This window comes from Nyctereutes procyonoides, unplaced genomic scaffold (genome assembly GCF_905146905.1).
Source record: "Nyctereutes procyonoides isolate TBG_1078 unplaced genomic scaffold, NYPRO_anot_genome, whole genome shotgun sequence".
In the NCBI taxonomy this organism is placed as follows: Eukaryota; Metazoa; Chordata; class Mammalia; order Carnivora; family Canidae; genus Nyctereutes; species Nyctereutes procyonoides.
In genome coordinates, this window is record NW_026575052.1 from 49287747 (window position 1) to 49307419 (window position 19673).

General features: G+C 42.2%; 1 protein-coding gene across 4 annotated transcripts in view; it reads right to left on the bottom strand.

Moving 5' to 3' along the window:
• The window catches only part of LOC129513663 (protocadherin gamma-C5), a 182761-nt gene that overhangs the window by 147497 nt on the left and 15591 nt on the right, over positions 1–19673 (bottom strand). Inside the window, exon 1 of one of the 4 annotated variants that reach the window (XM_055331879.1) lies at positions 11387–13946. The exons of 1 other annotated variant lie outside the window; for it this stretch is intronic. In XM_055331879.1, the coding sequence (XP_055187854.1) occupies positions 11387–13819 (2433 nt within the window). In that variant the 5' untranslated portion in view covers positions 13820–13946. Of the gene's footprint in view, positions 1–1271; positions 3739–6472; positions 8981–11386; positions 13947–19673 lie in introns of those variants that run through there. 2 more of the 4 variants (XM_055331884.1, XM_055331890.1) reach the window with 2 other exon arrangements.

Genomic DNA, 19673 nt, shown 5'->3' on the forward strand with positions numbered 1-19673 from the left:
TTTGACTAATTAACTAATTTTACAAAATTTGATATAAAGCACCAAGTAGCCAATTCTTTAGATTATTCCTCACATACTAATTAGCTTCTAGAAGTTATTCATAAATTTTAATCAGACAAGAAAGTCCATTATTTATTCAGAGTAATAAAATCATCAAGACTTTGGGGAGCAAATTAAAAAAGGTAATTTTCACATTCCTCAAAGGACTCACAAATTGCTGGGGATTGGGAGGTAAAATGTGATGTTTTGAAAAACAGACTAAAAAAAAAAAAGAAAAACTTAGACTCACTTCTCAGAAACCTATACTTAAAAAAAGAAATATGAGAGAGGCTTTATATACAAAAAGTTTTGGGGATCCCTGGGTGGCTCAGCGGTTTTGTGCCTGCCTTTGGCCCAGGGCACGATCCTGGAGTCTGAGGATAGAGTCCCGTGTTGGGCTCCCGGCATGGAGCCTGCTTCTCCCTCTGCCTCTCTCTCTCTCTCTCTCTCTCTGTGTGTGTCTATCATGAATAAGTAAATAAATCTTAAAAAAAGTTTCATTACATTCCTTATCGTAACTGACAAAGTAAAAAGAGTATAAAAATAAATTACTAAAGAATGGTTAAGATTTTTTTAAAGATTTTATTTTTAAGTAATCTCTACACCCAGTGTGTGGCTGGAACCCACAACACAGATATCAAGACTCACATGTTCTACTGACTGAACCAGTCAGGTGACTGGAAATCTATTTTTGAATGAGATTATGGAGTGTGAATAAAATTGATCCAAAATTAGTGATCAAATTGGTCTTTACTACATGTGATAAGGCAAAGAAGTGCTAAGAGGCATAATTATGAAGGCTCTACTAAAAATACACATTGCAGCAAAAGAAGAAAAACTATAATATATTTGATGAAGATGAACATTAACTTAAGTAGAACTGTAACTATATTTATAAAGAATAAAGCTTGAGTGCTCACTTTGGCAAACCATACACTAAGAATAAAGCTTTAAAAAAGGTATCACACATCAACTAAGAAAGGCAGTGTTATTATTAAAAGTAGCATCCAAGAACAAGCTCTCTTTAGCAATAATTTCTGATCATACAAAATTGTTAACAGTACAGATTGAGAAGTATTAATTAGGCAATTGCCAAGACTACTGAACAATTAAGGAACCAAACTCCACCTGGCCCATACACCTCTTCTACTAGAATTATCACTAGAAAAATGAACAACAGTAAAAAATAATTATGCACTACGGAGAATAAAAGTAGGTTTGCAGAAACTCACGTGAGAGGCAAAAGCTGATTCATAAACGAGTTGGGGGTCTTCACTGCTGACACATCCATCCATAGAAGGATCATCACAAAGGAGATCCCGAGGAGGAACCATTTCTGGTTTCAGGTTGGGAAAATTAAACTCTGTCTTAGCTGATTGTGAGGCAATGCACAGATTGTAGGAATAAGGCAAAGTCCCTTCGCTGTAAGTGGAGATAACTCCAGATTCAGTCTTGGAGCAAACATTGGTCTGAAAGCAGCCCCAGGTGGTGGAGCTGGAGGAGCGTCCCAGGCGCAGGGCAACCGCCAGAATCACCGCGAGGAGGAAGAGCACGGAGATCAAGGCCAAAGCCACCACCAGGTAGAACTGCAGCTCAGCCTGGGGATCAGCGGGCGCCTGGCGCTCGCTGACGTCTGGCAGCGCCTCCTGCAAGCTGTCAGCGAAAACCAGGAGCAGCGTGGCTGTGGCCGAGAGGGGCGGCTGTCCCCCATCCCGCACAGCGACCAGCAGGCGCTGGCGGGCCGCGTCCCTGTCGCCCAAAGCACGCGCCGTGCGCACCTCGCCCGTGCGCAGCCCCAGGCTGAAGAGTCCCGGCTCGCTGGCCTGCAGCACGTGGTATGACAGCCAGGCATTGTGTCCCGAGTCGGCGTCCACCGCCACCACCTTGGTGACCAGGTAGCCGGGCTGCGCGGCGCGCGGCACCGTGTCGAAGAGCGCCGAGCCGTCGGGCCCCAGCGCCGGGTACAGCACCCGCGGCGCGTTGTCGTTGCGGTCGCCCACCAACACGCGCAGGCTCACGTTGGCGCTGAGCGCGGGCGAGCCCTGGTCGCGGGCCTGCAGGGTCAGCTCGAAGGCGCGCAGCTGCTCGTGGTCGAAGGCGCGCTGCGCGAACACCACGCCGCTCTGCGCGCTCACCGACACGTAGGACGCCAGCGCCCGTGGCTCCAGGTCGCTGGCCACGATGGAGTAGGAGACGCGGCCGTTGGGCCCCAGGTCGGGGTCGGAGGCGCTGACTTGGGCGATGGAGGCTCCAGGAGGGTTGTTTTCGGCCACGTGGACCACGTAGGAGGCCTGGTGGAAAACTGGCGTGTTGTCGTTGACATCGGTGATGTGTAGGAAGACGCTTTTACTGGTGGATAGGGATGGCTTGCCTTTGTCTGTGGCTGTAATGGTGACATTGTACTCTGCCATCTGCTCCCTATCTAGGGCACTGTCAATCACCAGCTTGTAATAATTCTTGGAGGTGGATTCTAATTTGAAAGGACCTTCTTCCTGAATATAGCAGGTAACCAGACTGTTTTGCCCAGAGTCCTGGTCTCTCACTTTAAATAGGGCTATTACAGTTCCAAGATCTGAATCCTCCGGAATCTGGTTAGAAAAGGACATCAATGTAACCTCTGGAGCATTGTCATTCTCATCAACAATTTCAATCTGAACATTACAGTGAGCCGTGTGCACTCCTCCATCCTTGGCTTCTACAACCAGCATGTATCTACTTGTCTTTTCAAAGTCCAGTGTACCATTGGTTGTAATGTCACCAGTATTTGGATTGAGATTGAAGAGGAGGCTGGTACTTGTTGGGGCACTGAGGAAGGTATAGGTGATCTCTGCATTAACACCCTCGTCCTGGTCGGTAGCCATCACTTGCAGCACAGAGGTCCCCCAGGGCACGTTTTCTTGGAGGCTAACTCTGTATGTGTCCTGGCTGAACACTGGAGCATTATCATTGGCATCGGTGACCTGAATCCGAATCTGGGTGGTGCCGCTTAGGGGAGGGTCTCCACCGTCCATGGCAGTCAGGATTAACTGGTGAGAGCTCTGCTGTTCTCTGTCCAGAGGTTTTTCCAGCAGTAATTCTGGGTATTTACTTCCGTCAGGACTTTCCTTCATTGTCACAGAGAAGTGTTCATTGGGGTTGATAGTGTATATCTTCAGTGAGTTACTTTCTGCATCTGCATCTTGTGCAGAATCCAAAGGGAATTTTACACCTGGTAAGGCTGACTCACAGATTTCCAAGTCAATGACTTTTGCCATGAAACGTGGTGCATTGTCATTAATATCTTGGATTTCAACAATCACATGGAAAACATTCATTGGATTTTCAGCAACCATTTCAAATTCTAGTGTACACTCCGATTTCCTCCCACAAATTTCTTCTCGATCTATTCTACCATTCACTAACAAATCCCCACTCTCTGTACTCACACTGAAGAAATTCTCTGCACTAACCCACAGTTTTCGAGCTGGCAACTCCTGGACACTGAGCTTCAGGTCCTTGGCAAGGTTCCCCACCCGCAATCCCTTGGCCTGCTCCTCTGGAATAGTGTACTGGATCTGCTGGGATATAGCCCCCCACAGCAAAGACAGCAGAAAGAGAAACAGTACCTGAATTTTCATCAGTTCAGTTTTTCCGGAGCTTCTTTGCATTTTTTTTTTTATCTCACTGGGAAGCTTCTTTTCAGGATGTCTCTGAGATGTTTAAAAAAATCAAAGACAGCACCTGGGCTTTTGTGATTTGAGGGCAGGACTTGAGTTGGTGGGTGCAGCCTCCGCCTTCTTATGTGCGCAGGACAAAGGAAAACACCGCCTAAGTCTCCCACAGAATTTAGAACCTTTCTTCCCTTTGGTCAACAGCGGCGCCCGGAGGTTGTCTGGGAGAACTGCATATTGTCCAGCCATTTACCCTCCAGGAGTAAGCTCTCAAATCTATGTATCTTATTTGTTGAAAACCTAAGTATTCATATTTACCCTCTACATTTGGCATGTTCTAGTTTTTATCATTTCATAAGTATTGTTATCATTTTACATTCTTTTTTGCATTAAAAAATTCACAAGGCATACCACCTTTTTTCAGTTTAGGGGGTAAAAATATCTTCAGTGATTTCACTGTATTGGTGAACACTGGCGTGAGTAGTGCAGATGAAATAAGTTACTGGCTTTTTACCCACACTTTCGTGAACTATGATCCATACATTTTTGTAAAATCCATAACCTCCTTTATATAGTATTTTAACTCTCTCCAAAAATACTTTATCAATTCAGTAATACTTTTCAAAGATACAATCTTTGCAAAAAAGTCAAGACCCTAGACTTATTTTAATGTATTGCTCACTTTTTAAAAAAATTTTTTATTTATTTATGATAGTCACACACACACACAGAGAGAGAGGCAGAGCCACAGGCAGAGGGAGAAGTAGGCTCCATGCACCGGGAGCCCGATGTGGGATTCGATCCCGGGTTTCCAGGATCACGCCCTGAGCCAAAGGCAGGCGCCAAACCACTGCACCACCCAGGGATCCCTATTGCTCACTTTTTAAAAACAGGTAGTCTTCTCATTAAGTACAGCACAGCCTGATAACTCTGTTAAAGTGACCAATTTAGTACACATGCTTTTATACAGCTGAATCTTGTGAATGCCATATTTATTATTTTTATGAAATCAGTGCTTTTTATTATATGAATGTATATGTAATACACCATAATGCCAATACTCAGATCCAGCTGATTTATACCACTGATAAGTATAGTGAGTTTGACTTGATCACTGGTAAATCTTGGAGAGGTGTTGAGAGTCCTTAGACACTCCATTTTGGAACTTACCTTATAATCCTTGAACTCACCTTGGAAAACTAAAACAAATACCTTTATTTCAAATGCATTACCAAATTAGATACCAATGTAATGATTTATTCTCCTGTTTTGCAATGTTAATCAAAACTCACATTACACTCCAGTCATAACAGACTATTTTCCTATGACATTATTTTCATTGTTTTCCCTACTTTATGAATTTATATTTTCTCTTCCTTTTGTCATTAACCTTCTCCCTTTCTATTGTAATGAATTCTTGCCTATCCTTAAGAAAATCCTTTCTATGAAAATGGAATGTCTGAGACTTTTCAGCATCTATACAAGTTGATGGAAATTGTACAGTCTTTGTACTCTCTGTACACTTTCATAACATTTGTGTAGACTTTGTTTTATACAGGATTATTAGAAAATCTCTTAGAGCAGCTGAAGTTCCTGGGTTCCCATTTAGCAATTTAGCTGAAGTTCCCATTTAGCAATTTTTCTCATTATGAAGAAAGTGATACTAATATAAAGACTCTTCCTTAAAGAAGACATTTTGAAGATCATGTGCTTTTTCTGTGATGTATTTGCATGTTTGAGTGAAAATATACCTTGCTCTGCTCTGCTCTCAAGTTATTTGGCTCAGGCCCTGCATCTCACACTATTGAACATAATATCTCCTTCTAATGTATTGAGGGAGAGATATGTTACTTTATTTGAAACCTAATGAAATAGATTTTGGATGACTCTGAGGTGATTTGATGGGTGAATTTCATAAATTTCAAAATGAGCCAAAAATTTCTGGCTCAAGAAAGGACTCTATTCCATTGTTGGAGTAGCTGGTCTGGAATTGTGCTGCTGAGACTGAAACATATCTCCAGCATTTTCTTATCCTTCTCAAAGGACAAGAAATGTCACTTCAAGACTTCTAACAATTTAGGCAATTGACCTCCCCACCTTCAGACAAAAGGCTGAAATCAGTATGAATGAGCACATACATCACGCATACCTCAGGTATACACAGTAAGGAATACAGGCCACGTAAAAACATTTGACCAAACTTTACATTTTTTTACTCAACAGTTTTTATGTCATTGAGATGAAGAATATGGCGAGGCATGGAAAGAGCAAGTATCATTTTACAGGAGTCTAAAATACCTAATATTTATATTTTTTATTTGTACCAGTGAGGATAAGCTAAATAGTTTGGAGCAACAAACCTCAAATCACAGGAAATTAAAATGAAAAAGGTCTATTTATCAAAGGTATACACATTAGTGAATGACAACCACAGAGCTCTTGTTATATTCAAGCATTCAGATAGAAGGAACAACCACAATTTCAAAAAATAACTTAGAAATCTGGAAATTCTCACAATGCCAACAGGAGCTTCCTCCAGGGAGAGGCACATATTATTCTCATTTATTATATAATAGAACTAGTTACTTAGGCCTACTTAGTCATAACCACGTCAGGAAGATCAGCTCTACCATAAGCCCAGAAGAAGAGAGAAATATTTAAACAACAAAACTGAGGACTACCACGTTGTTTTATTTTCAAAAAAAAATGTGTATTAAAATCTTTATATTAGCCACGCCAGCATAATTGTTTTTTATAATATTCCAAGAAAGAAAGAAACCTACCTTAAGTAAGCTGGAGTTTCCTTTCGTTTCCGATATATCCTGAGTTATCAGAAGAGGCTCGCTTTTCCCACAGCTCTCCTGGCTGATGAGCGTGTCCGCATAGTTGGGCTGCGGGAAGATCACGTGACTCTGCCGCGAGCCCGCGGTCAAGGACACCTCGTGAGAATAGGTCTGCAGGAACGCCCGCACCCCGTCCACGCCCACAAACTGCGAGGCCGAGGCCGGCACGCCCAGCAGCCCTCCTCCTGCAGCCTGGAGCAGACGCGACGCGTGCCAGCGCCTCAGCCTGAGCGCCAGCAGCACGATGACAAAGGCGAGGAAGACGCAGGAGACTGCGGCCACGGCCACCACCAGGTACAGCGTGAGGTCTGAAGCTTGGGAGTCACGTGGGGCTTCCAGGCTGCCCAAGTCAGCCAGGACATCTGGGATGCTGTCAGCAATGGCCACGGTGAGCGTGACGGTGGCCGAGAGAGGGGGCTGGCCGTGGTCCTGCACCGCCACCACCAGGCTCTGCTTGAGCACATCTCTGTCCAGCAGGGCCCGCGCTGTGCGCACCTCTCCCGTGTGCAGCCCCACCTGGAAGAGCCCAGGCTCACTGGCCTTGAGCAGGTGATATGACAGCCAGGCGTTCTGGCCTGAGTCTCTGTCCACTGCCACCACTTTGGTGACCAGGTAGCCGGGCTCTGCGGAGCGGGGCGCCAGCTCCACTCCTGTGGAACCGTCGGTGGGAAGGGTGGGGTACAAGATTTCAGGCACATTGTCATTTTGGTCCAGCACGAATATGCTAATTGACACATTGCTGCTGAGTGGAGGGTTCCCATTGTCACAGGCTGTCACCAATAGGTGTAGGTCTCTAACCTGCTCATAGTCAAAGGAACAGAGGGCATACAGGACACCAGTGTTGGAATTGATGGAGACATAGGTGGAGAGAGGCACTCCCTGGATAGTATCCTCCGTCACTGCATAAGTGATGTGGGCGTTGTGGATGCTATCTGGATCCTGGGTGGTCACACAGAAGATGGAAGCTCCCCTAGGATTGTTTTCAAGAATGTAGGCAGAGTAGGTGGCCTGACTGAAGGCAGGTGGGTTGTCATTGATGTCTGCAACATGCACAATGATATGAGTGTTTGTGGACAGTGGGGGATTTCCCCCATCTGTGGCTCTGAGAGTGATGTTGTATTCAGACACCTGTTCACGATCTAGAGATCTGGCTGTCACTAATCGGTAATATTGGTCTATTGATTTTTCTAAATTAAACGGCATATTTCCCAGGACAAAAACTGTGACTTGCCCATTTTGCCCAGAATCTCGGTCATGCACATTGATAAGGGCAATTTCTCTTCCAGCCGTAGCCTCTTCTGGGACTGATCCAGTAAGAGAAGTGATTGTAACTTCTGGGGCATTGTCATTCACATCCAGAACTGTGACTAAAATCTTAGCTCTTGAAAGAAGACCGGGTCCATCTTGTGCTTCAACTTTAATTTCATAGAACATAGCATCCTCATAATCTAGACTTCTCAAAATTGATATATCTCCAGTCACTGAATTGAGATAAAAAATCTGAGCGACTTTCCCAGGCATTTTATCTAGAATATAGGACACTTGAGCATTGAATCCTTCATCAGGGTCAGTGGCATTCACTGTGAGCAGCGTGGTACCCACTGGCAAGTTCTCCTGAACACTTACTTGATATTCAGATTGAGTAAACACTGGTGGGTTGTCATTTGCATCCAGAACTATCACTCGGATGCACAAGTTGCCAGAGAGGACAGGGTTGCCACCATCAGAAGCAATGAGGACAAGCTGGTGAACTTTCTTTTGCTCACGGTCCAAAGCCCTCTCCAGCACTAGCTCTGGGTACTTGGCCCCGCCAGAGACATGCTTCACAGTCAGGGAAAAGTAGTCATTGGGGCTGAGGTGATAGTTCTGAAGGGAGTTCATGCCCACATCTGGGTCAAATGCAGTCTTAAGTGGAAATCGAGTTCCAGGAGCTGTTAGTTCACCAATTTTTATTTCCAATTCCTCTGTTAGAAAATCAGGAGCATTATCATTAATGTCTTTAATTTCTATCTGTACTTCAAAAATTTTCAATTTGTCTTCAACCAAGATATTAAATTTTACCAGACACAGTGTGATCTGAGCGCAGAGCTCCTCCCGGTCTATCCTGCCTGCTGTAATCAAGCTGCCACTTCGCAGGTTCAGAGCAAAGAGATGCGTCCTACCTCTAGAGACGATGCGGACTCCGTGCTCCATCAGCTGCCAGGGCTCAAGTCCCAGGTTCTTGGAGATGTTGCCCACAAAGGAGCCTTTGTCCAGCTCCTCCTGAACTGAGTAGTGGATCTGCCCAGATCCAGACTTGCACAGCATCCCCAGAAGTATGCACAGCAGGGCCAGTCCTCCGCGGTGTTTGAATCTCAGGTATTTGGTCATTTCCTCTTTGGTGAATTGTTTTCTGTGAATTCGGTTCCAATTGCCCACGACGGACTCAAATCTTATTTTTTCTCAAGGAACTAAGCCTTTTATGGTCCTAATTTATGGGTCACAGAGCTGGGTGACTGACAAAGTGAGCTTTGTAGCAGCCTCGGACTTCCGGAGTATGATCGACTGGTTCTTTGCTTTTTTGGATGGAGAAAATGGTGGACTAGCTCGTTTGCCTCCTTAAGTGGTCAACAGCGACACTCAGAGGCCTAATGGTTTACTGCACCCTCTGAGACAAACCCATGTCAGTAATTTTTAAGTTTCCTAACACCTGAAACACTCTTTATCAGAGGTAATAGTTTTGGTGTCTATTTAGCACAGTTGAACTGCTCTATGTTAAAGTGTGTAACTTCAAGTTCCTCAATAAGTCACATTCTAACCTTAACACCACCAATATTCTTCAAACATGGTGGAGCTTTGAAATGTTCAGTTTAAAAACCACAAAGAAATATCGGCCGTATTTATAGGTTATATTTATTGAAGTTTTTCCTTGATAAGCTGACATCTTAGTTTCAATATTTGTAATTTAGCCCATTCTTTAAACATATAATTGGGGATTCAAGGTAAATGATATGAACATAACCACTTCCCCCACACACACCCAAGCTGTGAATATATAAAATCAAACAAGGAATTCTAGTGCATTGAGAAAACTAACATAATGGGAGAAGCCAAAGGTGATGGGAGGGCCTCCAACCTGGCCCTGAAGGATAGCAAAGGCTCTCCCAAGAAACAGGACAGAAGTGGATCAGGGAAAAGGCCTGGATGTGAGAAAGAACAGTATGCCAAAGTCTAGACGTGAGAGAGAAATCACAGAACTTCAGGGTACTGGAAGTAGTTCATTTTGTCTAAATCTAGAGTGAGGGTGGTTTTTAAAGACCAAAAGTGAAACTAGTAGACATAAGCATTTGTTTTATGCTCCAGAAACCCTCTCTCTGTATTTGTTTTCCTCTCCAAGCACAGAAATAGAAATATATTTGTCACTTCAAGCATGTAGTGTTATAAACTTATCCATAAAGTGTTTATTCTTGTGAAGAGATATTCTAAACACTAAAGGAATTCTGGTTTTAATTTTTCTGTTTATATTTTATTACCTACAAGTAAAGATGTTATGATTAATTATTCCACAATAAGTTCCAGTTTTATCTCTGAGAATTATGTAATAGTAATAAACACAAGAAACACATTGGCTTAGATCAGCTCTCCTCAAATGCCCTTAAATATAATAAAAAAATCATAGCACCTTGAAAGATGATAATACCATTAAATACAAGATTCAGTATATGATTACTTCCAAATAAAAATTTAAAATGATCCCAGTTATATAGAATATTATTGTAGTCTTTGTTTTCATTATTAAAGGCATAATAAATATACTAAAAGCCAACTTGGAAAGAGGAATGAGGAAGGAAGACAGTGGTTGTGACAGGGACTGAGGTTAGGTGAGGGAACAGTTGCTGTGAGTAGGAATCTTTGAGAGGAGAAAAGTATAAGGGGGATTTTTAGAGGCAATTATTTGATATGGTCTCTGAATCCCTTGAGGACATATATTGTTTTTAATGATAAAAAGGTTCCAGATGTAAGAAAATAAAAACATTGAAGAGAAATGTGTTTACTATTACACAACCCATTTACTATAGAGCAAACAATAATCACTTTCTCAAACAACAGCTACTTTAGAGTAAGATTTTTAACTAAGCAGATACCATGACAAACCTTCCTAAAACACAATGAAACACATATATTTCTAAATTTCTATTTTTTAAATAGAGAAGGTCATACAAATCAAATAAAATGAAGCACCTCACTGTCAAACTGAAGGAAAAAATATTAAAATTGATTGAGAAGAAACTAAAGAATTTCATTATTCATAGATTAAAATGTAAAACAAAACCTTGAATTTTAAAGCACTTCAGTAAACATAAAATTCAACTTTAATTTTTTTAAAATTATCTTTTTATTGTATTAAAAAAGAACCCTCTACCCTCAACGTGGGGATCAAACTCATGACTCCCAGATCGAGAGTAGCATGGTTCACCAACTGAGCCAGCCAGGAGCTCCTCAACCTTCATATTTTTAATGGAGAAAGAATAATTGACTCAGGTGTATTAGATTATTTGTCCAGAGATGTGAAAGGAAGTATGAGAAACCAGATACACCAGTTCCTAATGGAATGCTCTGATAACCTAAATATTCACGTGATACGAACTCCTGATTTATACTCATTATACAATGATTCTAGCCCCACTTCCCCTTACAGGATGCGAACAGTTAGAACTACTGAGAAATAATTCATCAGGACTCATTTCCTAAAAATTGATAGATTCATAAGGAAATATGTGAAACAGAAAAGATGTAAACAATGGAGGGAGCTAGGTAAATAAATACATGTTTATTTTAGCAATAACTCGTAAGCATATTGTGAAGGGAGTTTACCTGAGAAAATGTTTCTTCTCCTTTCTCTTCAAGTAAAGACTGGGGGGCGGCTGACAGAAAATCCTTTTTCCCACAGCTCTCCTGGCTGAGGAGCGTGTCCGCATAGTTGGGCTGCGGGAAGATCACGTGACTCTGCCGCGAGCCCGCGGTCAGGGACACCTCGTGAGAATAGGTCTGCAGGAACGCCCGCACCCCGTCCACGCCCACAAACTGCGAGGCCGAGGCCGGCACGCCCAGCAGCCCTCCTCCTGCAGCCTGGAGCAGACGCGACGCGTGCCAGCGCCTCAGCCTGAGCGCCAGCAGCACGATGACAAAGGCGAGGAAGACGCAGGAGACTGCGGCCACGGCCACCACCAGGTACAGCGTGAGGTCTGAAGCTTGGGAGTCACGTGGGGCTTCCAGGCTGCCCAAGTCAGCCAGGACATCTGGGATGCTGTCAGCAATGGCCACGGTGAGCGTGACGGTGGCAGAGAGAGGGGGCTGGCCGTGGTCCTGCACCGCCACCACCAGGCTCTGCTTGAGCACATCTCTGTCCAGCAGGGCCCGCGCTGTGCGCACCTCTCCCGTGTGCAGCCCCACCTGGAAGAGCTCAGGCTCACTGGCCTTGAGCAGGTGATAGGACAGCCAGGCGTTCTGGCCTGAGTCTCTGTCCACTGCCACCACTTTGGTGACCAGGTAGCCGGGCTCTGCGGAGCGGGGCGCCAGCTCCACTCCTGTGGAACCGTCGGTGGGAAGGGTGGGGTACAAGATTTCAGGCACATTGTCATTTTGGTCCAGCACGAATATGCTAATTGACACATTGCTGCTGAGTGGAGGGTTCCCACTGTCCCACGCAGTCAACCACAGCTGCAAATCCTGGAACTGCTCATAGTCAAAGGAGCACAGGGCATACAGGATGCCAGTGTCAGAGTTGATGGAGATGTAAGAGGACAGGGGTGCACCATGAAGAGTGCCTTCAATCAAAGAATAAGTTACATGGGCATTGTCCTCATTGTCAGGGTCATGGGCCACCACGGAAATGATGGAGGCACCCCTGGGGTTGTTTTCAGGAATGTAGGCAGAGTAGGACATGTGGGGGAAGGTGGGTGGGTTGTCATTGATGTCTGCCACCTGAAGCAAAATGTGAGCATCCGTGGACAGAGACGGTTTCCCTCCATCTTTAGCAGTCACAGTGATGTTGTAAGAGGAAAACTGTTCCCTGTCAAGGGTTCTGGTTGTAACCAGTCGGTGATAATTGTCCACTGATCCTTCTAACTTGAAAGGAAGGTTCTCTGGGAGTGAACATGTGATAAATGCATTCTGCCCAGAGTCTCTGTCATGTACATTGAAAAGTGCAATTATGGTTCCTGGAGGAGAGTCTTCAGGAATTGAGCTAGTAGCAGATGTCACGTAAAATTCTGGGGCATTGTCATTCACATCCAGAACTGTCACAATAACCTTTGTTCTGGTCAAAAGGCCCGGGCCATCCTGAGCTTCAATATCAATTTCATGGACTTTGGCATCTTCATAATCTAAACTCTTTGTGATTATTATATCTCCAGATGTCGACTCAAGCTCAAATACCTTCGAGGTTTCTCCCAGGTTTTTCTCTTGAAAATATGCCACTTGGGCATTGTATCCCTCATCTGTGTCAGTGGCAGTCACTGTGAGTATCCGGGTGCCTATGGGCATACTTTCAGGAACACTTACACGGTATTCGGGCTGTGTAAATACAGGCGCATTGTCGTTTGCATCCAGGACAGTCACACGGATGCGGGAAGTGCCAGATCGGATGGGACTGCCCCCATCCAAAGCCACAAGGATAAGGTGGTGAAAAGCCTTTTCCTCGCGGTCCAGGGAGTGCTCCAGCACCAGCTCAGGGTACTTGTTCCCATCCACTCGGCTTCGCACATCCAGGGAGAAGTGGTCATTTGGGTTCAGTTCGTACTTCTGAAGGGTGTTTTCTCCTACGTCTGCATCATGCGCACTCTTTAGGGGAATTCGGAATCCTGGCGTAGTCGTTTCACTGATTTTTAGCTCTAGTTCTTCTACTCCAAAGCGAGGGGCATTATCGTTAATATCTGTTATTTCCACTTCTACTGAATAAATACTCAATTTGTCTTCTAGGAGTATGTTAAAATTCACCAGGCACCGTACGCTCTGAGCGCAGAGCTCCTCTCGGTCTATCCTGTCCGCGGTGACCAAACTGCCACTTCTCAGATTCAGAGCAAAAAGCTGCGTCCTACCTCTGGAGATGATGCGGACTCCACGTTCTGCCAGTACCAGGGGCTCCAGCCCCAGGTCCTTGGCGATGTCGCCCACAAAGGAATCTTTGTCAATTTCTTCTGGCACAGAATAGTGCATCTGCCAAGCTCTGGCCTCACACAAGACAGCCAAAAGAAAGCACAGCAGCATAAGCCTTCCGTGTTGTGGCAACTTTTGCTGAGCCGCCATTTCTTCTGCTGCAATATTTTCTCCCAGGCAACTTCCAGCATCCAGTGCGAGATTCCACTCTCTATTCCTCAGTGTCTGAGGAGACCAACATTCACAGAACCCAGGTCGCGGTAGAGAGAAATTTAAGCTGCTGGACTGATTTTTTTTTTTTTCTCTCCGGAAGCTTGGGGGCCAAATGCCCAGCCCTTTTTGTTGTGGGAACCGGATTGTTGGACTGGAGGTCTTGCAGGCTTTTACTTCTTAGCTGGTCAACAGCGACGCTCAGAGGCCTAAGTAATCTCTGCACCCTCTAAGGCAAACCCAGGTTATTTCTTGCTTGTTAGCTTTGTTATTTTCAAGTTGCTTTGAAGAATCTTAGTTTTAAGATATCTTAGAAGCAGCCCTTTCAAGTCAGGAGTCTTTTGCTCAGAATTAATAAGAATTTGTAAACAAATGTGACCTTGATAGTAGTTGTTAGGAAAGTATTATCAATGAATACTCAAGGCATTCATCAAGGCTGCTGCTGCCCTTGCTCCAAATATTTCCAACTTATTTTATATTCAAAGGCAGTAAGATCAACTTTGTAACATTAGCTACCTTATCTCTAAAGTCATATAGTCTGTATTTCTGTGCTTGATGTCTTAGAATTTAACTTCATCTGTATTTTAAAAATTGAATTATCAGACACTTGATTGGGTGACTATTGTATACCTGGCACTTTGCCTGATTAATGCTGGAGAAAGAAATGGTGAACCTGATGAACACAGTCCTTGTTCTCAGGAAACTTAGAGGATAGAAGAGGACACAGAAAACTAGAGTATTTTAATAGAATATGTTAACTGCTACAAAGGTAGGAAATACTGCGCAATGGAAAAGAGTACATAAGAAGGGTAATCCAACCTAAATCTGGGGGTCAGAACATTTTCAATACATTGTTGAAGAGGACTCCTAAAGGGTAGGAACGGGTCAAGAGGAGGCTGGAGTAATGTTCTAGAACCTCAGTACAAATCCTTGGAGGTAAAATGCTGCATGGAATATTAAGGAAAGTGAAGGGGGCTTGTTTTTTTGTTTTCTTTTTCAATATTTTATTTATTTGAGAGAGAAAAAGAGAGCATAAGCAGGGATAAGGGCAGAGGGAGAGGGAGAAGCAGACTCCCCACTGAGCAGGGTGCCTGACAGTGGGGCTCAAACCCCCCTGAGATCATGACCTGAGCCTAACAACTGAGCTACTCAAGTGCCCTTTGATAATATCTTAAGATTTTTGAATCAACATTCTTTTTTTTAATTTTATAAATTAATTTTTATTGGTGTTCAATTTACCAACATACAGAATAACACCCAGTGCTCATCCCATCAAGTGTACCCCTCAGTGCCCGTCACCCATTCTCCCCCACCCCCGCCCTCCTCCCCCTCCACCACCCCTAGTTCATTTCCCAGAGTTAGAAGTCTTTATGTTCTGTCTCCCTTTCTGATATTTCTCACACATTTCTTCTCCCTTCCCTTATATTCCCTTTCACTATTATTCATATTCCCCAAATGAATGAGAACATACACTGTTTGTCCTTCTCCGGTTACTGTGGCCAAGTTCAAAAAGGGTGTTGCCTGAGTTCTCCTCTGGGATTTTGATGGAATCTTGTCTCACATTTAGATCTTTCATCTATTTTGAGTTTATCTTTGTGTATGGTGCAAGAGAGTGGTCCAGTTTCATTCTTCTGCATGTGGATGTCCAATTTTCCCAGCACCATTTATTGAAGAGAGTGTCTTTCTTCCAGTGGATCGTCTTTCCTCCTTTATCGTATATTAGTTGACCATAAAGTTCAGGGTCCACTTCTGGGTTCTCTGTTCTGTTCCATTGATCTATGTGTCTGTTTTTGTGCCAGTACCACACTGTCTTGATGAACACAGCTTTGTAGTACAACCTGAAATCTGGCATTGTGATGCCCCCAGATATGGTTTTCTTTTTTAAAATTCCCCTGGCTGTTTGGGGTCTTTTCTGATTCCACACAAATCTTAAAATAATTTGTTCTAAGTCTCTGAAGAAAGTCCATGGTATTTTGATAGGGATTGCATTATACGTGTAAATTGCCCTGGGTAACATTGACATTTTCACAATATTAATTCTGCCAATCCATGAGCATGGAATATTTTTCCATCTCTTTGTGTCTTCCTCAATTTCTTTCAGAAGTGTTCTATAGTTTTTAGGGTATATTTTGAGAACCATTTGAATGGTAAATGGTTCTCCAACCTTTTATTTTCAGGTTGTAGGTGAATCAACATTCTTAAATGAGTTTGCCCACCCTTGATCTCACTTCAATCTATTTATCTTTTGGTTTCTTCCTTGTTGAACTTTTTTCATTTTTAGTTTTATCCATTCCTCTGAGAATGGAAAAAAATGGCAACAAGTGATATCAACTTACTTTATTTTCTAGTAGGGACCCTACTTTTTTAGATTTTTAAAATCTTTTCATTAACATTGTTTTGATGCTTTCAAGTCTCATTAAGTAACTGATCGACATCCCTTACGGCAGCTCTCTAAAGACTTATATGTTCTAAAAAAAAAAAAAAGACTTATCCGTTCTTTGATGATCTGGTTTTACTCTGTATATTATTTCCCACTCATGCTTCTTCCTTTGTATCAAGTTGTTTTAATTTCCCCAGCCTCTCTTGCTTTTCTTTCTCCTTTTCCAAATCTTTGTTTTAAATCATAATTTGGACTCTTCTTTTAGAATCTTTCAAAAAAGGGACACCTGGGGTGGCCCAGTGGTTAAGCATCTGCCTTTGGCTCAGGGCGTGATCCTGGAGTCCCGGGATCGAGTCCCACATTGGGCTCCCTGCATGGAGCCTGCTTCTCCCTCTGCCTATATCTCTTCCTTTCTCTCTCTCTCTCTCTGCCCCCGTCTCTCATGAATGAATGAATGAATGAATGAATAAATAAATAAATAAATAAAATCGATCTTTAAAAAAATAGAATCTTTAAAAAGAATTTTAGAAATGCCAACTGCCTATTCTATATTAGTCCTAGCATTGAACTTCATAGAATTTTAATTTCTCCCCACTGGTCTCAGTATGACTTTTATTGTCTGCTTCTATTGCTTCATCATCAGAATTCATCCTTGTTTGACATCAATAATTTATGCTCTTATCTTTGTTATTTTTCCTATTATTTTCCTTAAGTTTCTGCTGATACAATGGTTTTTGTTTGCTTCATTTCTTGGGGGGTCTTGCTCAATTCACTTATTTTAAATAATTTGTTTTGTTTTGCTTTGAGTTATTTTGTCTATTAATTTACCCCTAAGTACTCTTTTAGCTGTATTCCACTATTTTATTTTATTTTATTTTATTTATTTTATTTTAAGTAGGTTCCACACCCAACATGGGGCTTGAACTCATGACCCTAAGATCAAGAATTGAATGTTCAACTGACTGAACCAGTCTGGCGCCCCTATATTCCACAGTTTTAAATAATAATTTTGTTTTTGTTCCTTTCTAAACAGTTATTTCCATCGTGATTTTTTAAATCCAAGAGTAATTTAGGGGTATACATTTAAGTGTCCAAAGCTTTTTTGTTTCCTTTTACTATTTTTATTTATTTTTTAAAAGATTTTATTCATTTGAGAGAGAGAGAACGCACGAGTAGGCAGGGTGGCAGGCAGAGGGAGAAAGGAAGAAGCAGAGCAGGGAGTCTGGGCTCAATCCCAGGACTCCAAGATCATGACATGAGCCAAAGGCAGATGCTTAATTGACTGAGCCACCCAGGCGTCCCTCCTTTTACTGTTTTTAATTGTTTGCTTTGTAATTTTTCCAGCTTTACTGAATTATAATCAATAAATAAAATTGTAAGATATTTAAAATGCACAATGCAATGATTTCATATATGTATACACTGTAAAAGATTCCCCCATCGAATTAACACATCTTTCACCTCAAATATTCTTATTCTTTTTTTGCTCAGAGAGATCATTTAAGTTCTTTCTGAGCAAAATGCTATTATACAATGTAGTATCCATGTTATACAATAGATACTCAGGCCTTATTCAATTTACAACTGAAAGTTTATACCATTTTACCTACCTCTCCCTATTTCCCCCACCCAGGTTTTTGAACTAAGTTATATATGTTATAATATGTTATGTTACATATGACATAATCATAAATATGTATAAGGCATTATATTATCGGTACTTTGAAATTTGCTCTGCCTTTTTTGTGATGACTATATACTAAATTGCTGTAGATTTTCCATATGCTCGCATAAAGAATAGCTATTCTATATTTGTTGTGCATAGGATTCTATACAGATTTATTACATCAAGCTTAGAGATTCTGTTCAAATGTTCTATATGTTTAGCAATTTTGTGCCTGTAGGGTGTATTATTTCTTATGGAATGGAGTTTAAATCTCATGGTATTATTTTCTATTTTCTTTTTTTTTAAATTTTTTTATTTATGATAGGCACACAGTGAGAGAGAGAGAGGCAGAGACATAGGCAGAGGAAGAAGCAGGCTCCATGCACCAGGAGCCCGATGTGGGATTCGATCCCGGGTCTCCAGGATCGCGCCCTGGGCCAAAGGCAGGCGCCAAACTGCTGCGCCACTCAGGGATCCCTCTTTTTTATTTTTTTAAAAGATTTTATTTATTCATGAGAGACATAGAGAGAGGCAGAGATATACGGAGAGGGAGAAGCAGGCTCCCTGCAGGGAGCCCAATGCTGGACTTGATCCTGGACACCGGGATCACCTCCTGAGCTGAAGGCAGATGCTCAACCACTGAGCCACCCAGGCATCCCTCCTGGTATTATTTTCAAAGCTATGTTGTTCAGTGATGGGGGCTCATATTTTTTATATATTTTTGTTTGTTTTTGTAATTATGGTCAGTTCATTTAAAAAGTCACCATTAATGTTTGTTGTCTTAAACACTATTTTGCTGTTATATTAAAATCAACATGGCTGCTTTCTTTTGTGTGTGTATATATGTATATCTTTATTTTCAATATTTCAGTGTAATTTTGTTTTGAACATGTATCTTGTTGGCAGAGTATAGATGGATTTTTAAAATCATCCAACTTGGTAATCTCTGTGCTTTAATAGGTAAACCTAGCTCATTTATATACACACAGAAGCAAAATTTTAAATTAACACCAGCTAAGAAAATCCAGAATTGAAATAACCTATGTTATTTATATGTTATACTTTTTAAAAGATGTATTTATTTATTTGAGAGAGAGAGAGTGAAAGAGAGAGAGAAAGCACACATGTAGGGGAGGGGCAGAGGGAGAGGAATCCTCAAGCTTACTCCCCACTGAGGGTGGAGCCTTCCAGGGGGATCCATCCTAGGATCCTGAGATTAAGACCTGAACCAAAACCAAGAGTAGGACGTTTAACCAACTGAGCCACCCAGGTGCTCCATAAAATAACTTATGTTACCGAGAGTGTAATCCAAACAGAAAATAATAAAAATCAAGACTTAGATATACAGCAAGGATGAGAGATATTTTTAAAAAGGCATCACAGAGAAGACAGATATCTTAAAATAAGGACAATTTGTTGATAGTATCTCATTAGCAACAATAATTCCAGAAGACGATGTGTTTCAACATTTTTGTTTGTACATTTAAGTGGAAGAGTTGGTTTTTGTTTTCCTTAATTGCTGTCTCTCTTCTACTTTTTTCCCCCCACTCTGCTTCTGTCCTAGGTTCAGGGTTTTGTCTCTTATGGTTTTGAAATTGCTTCTATTCCAGGTCTTGGGCCATAAGTAAGTCGTTTAATGGTGTGCAGCAGTAATACTGTAAATATTACATCTCATGTCTGATCATTTTCTGAAGCCAGCATCTATATCCACTTCTCTCCTTTTGTCTGCAGATTGTCTCCTTTTGCAG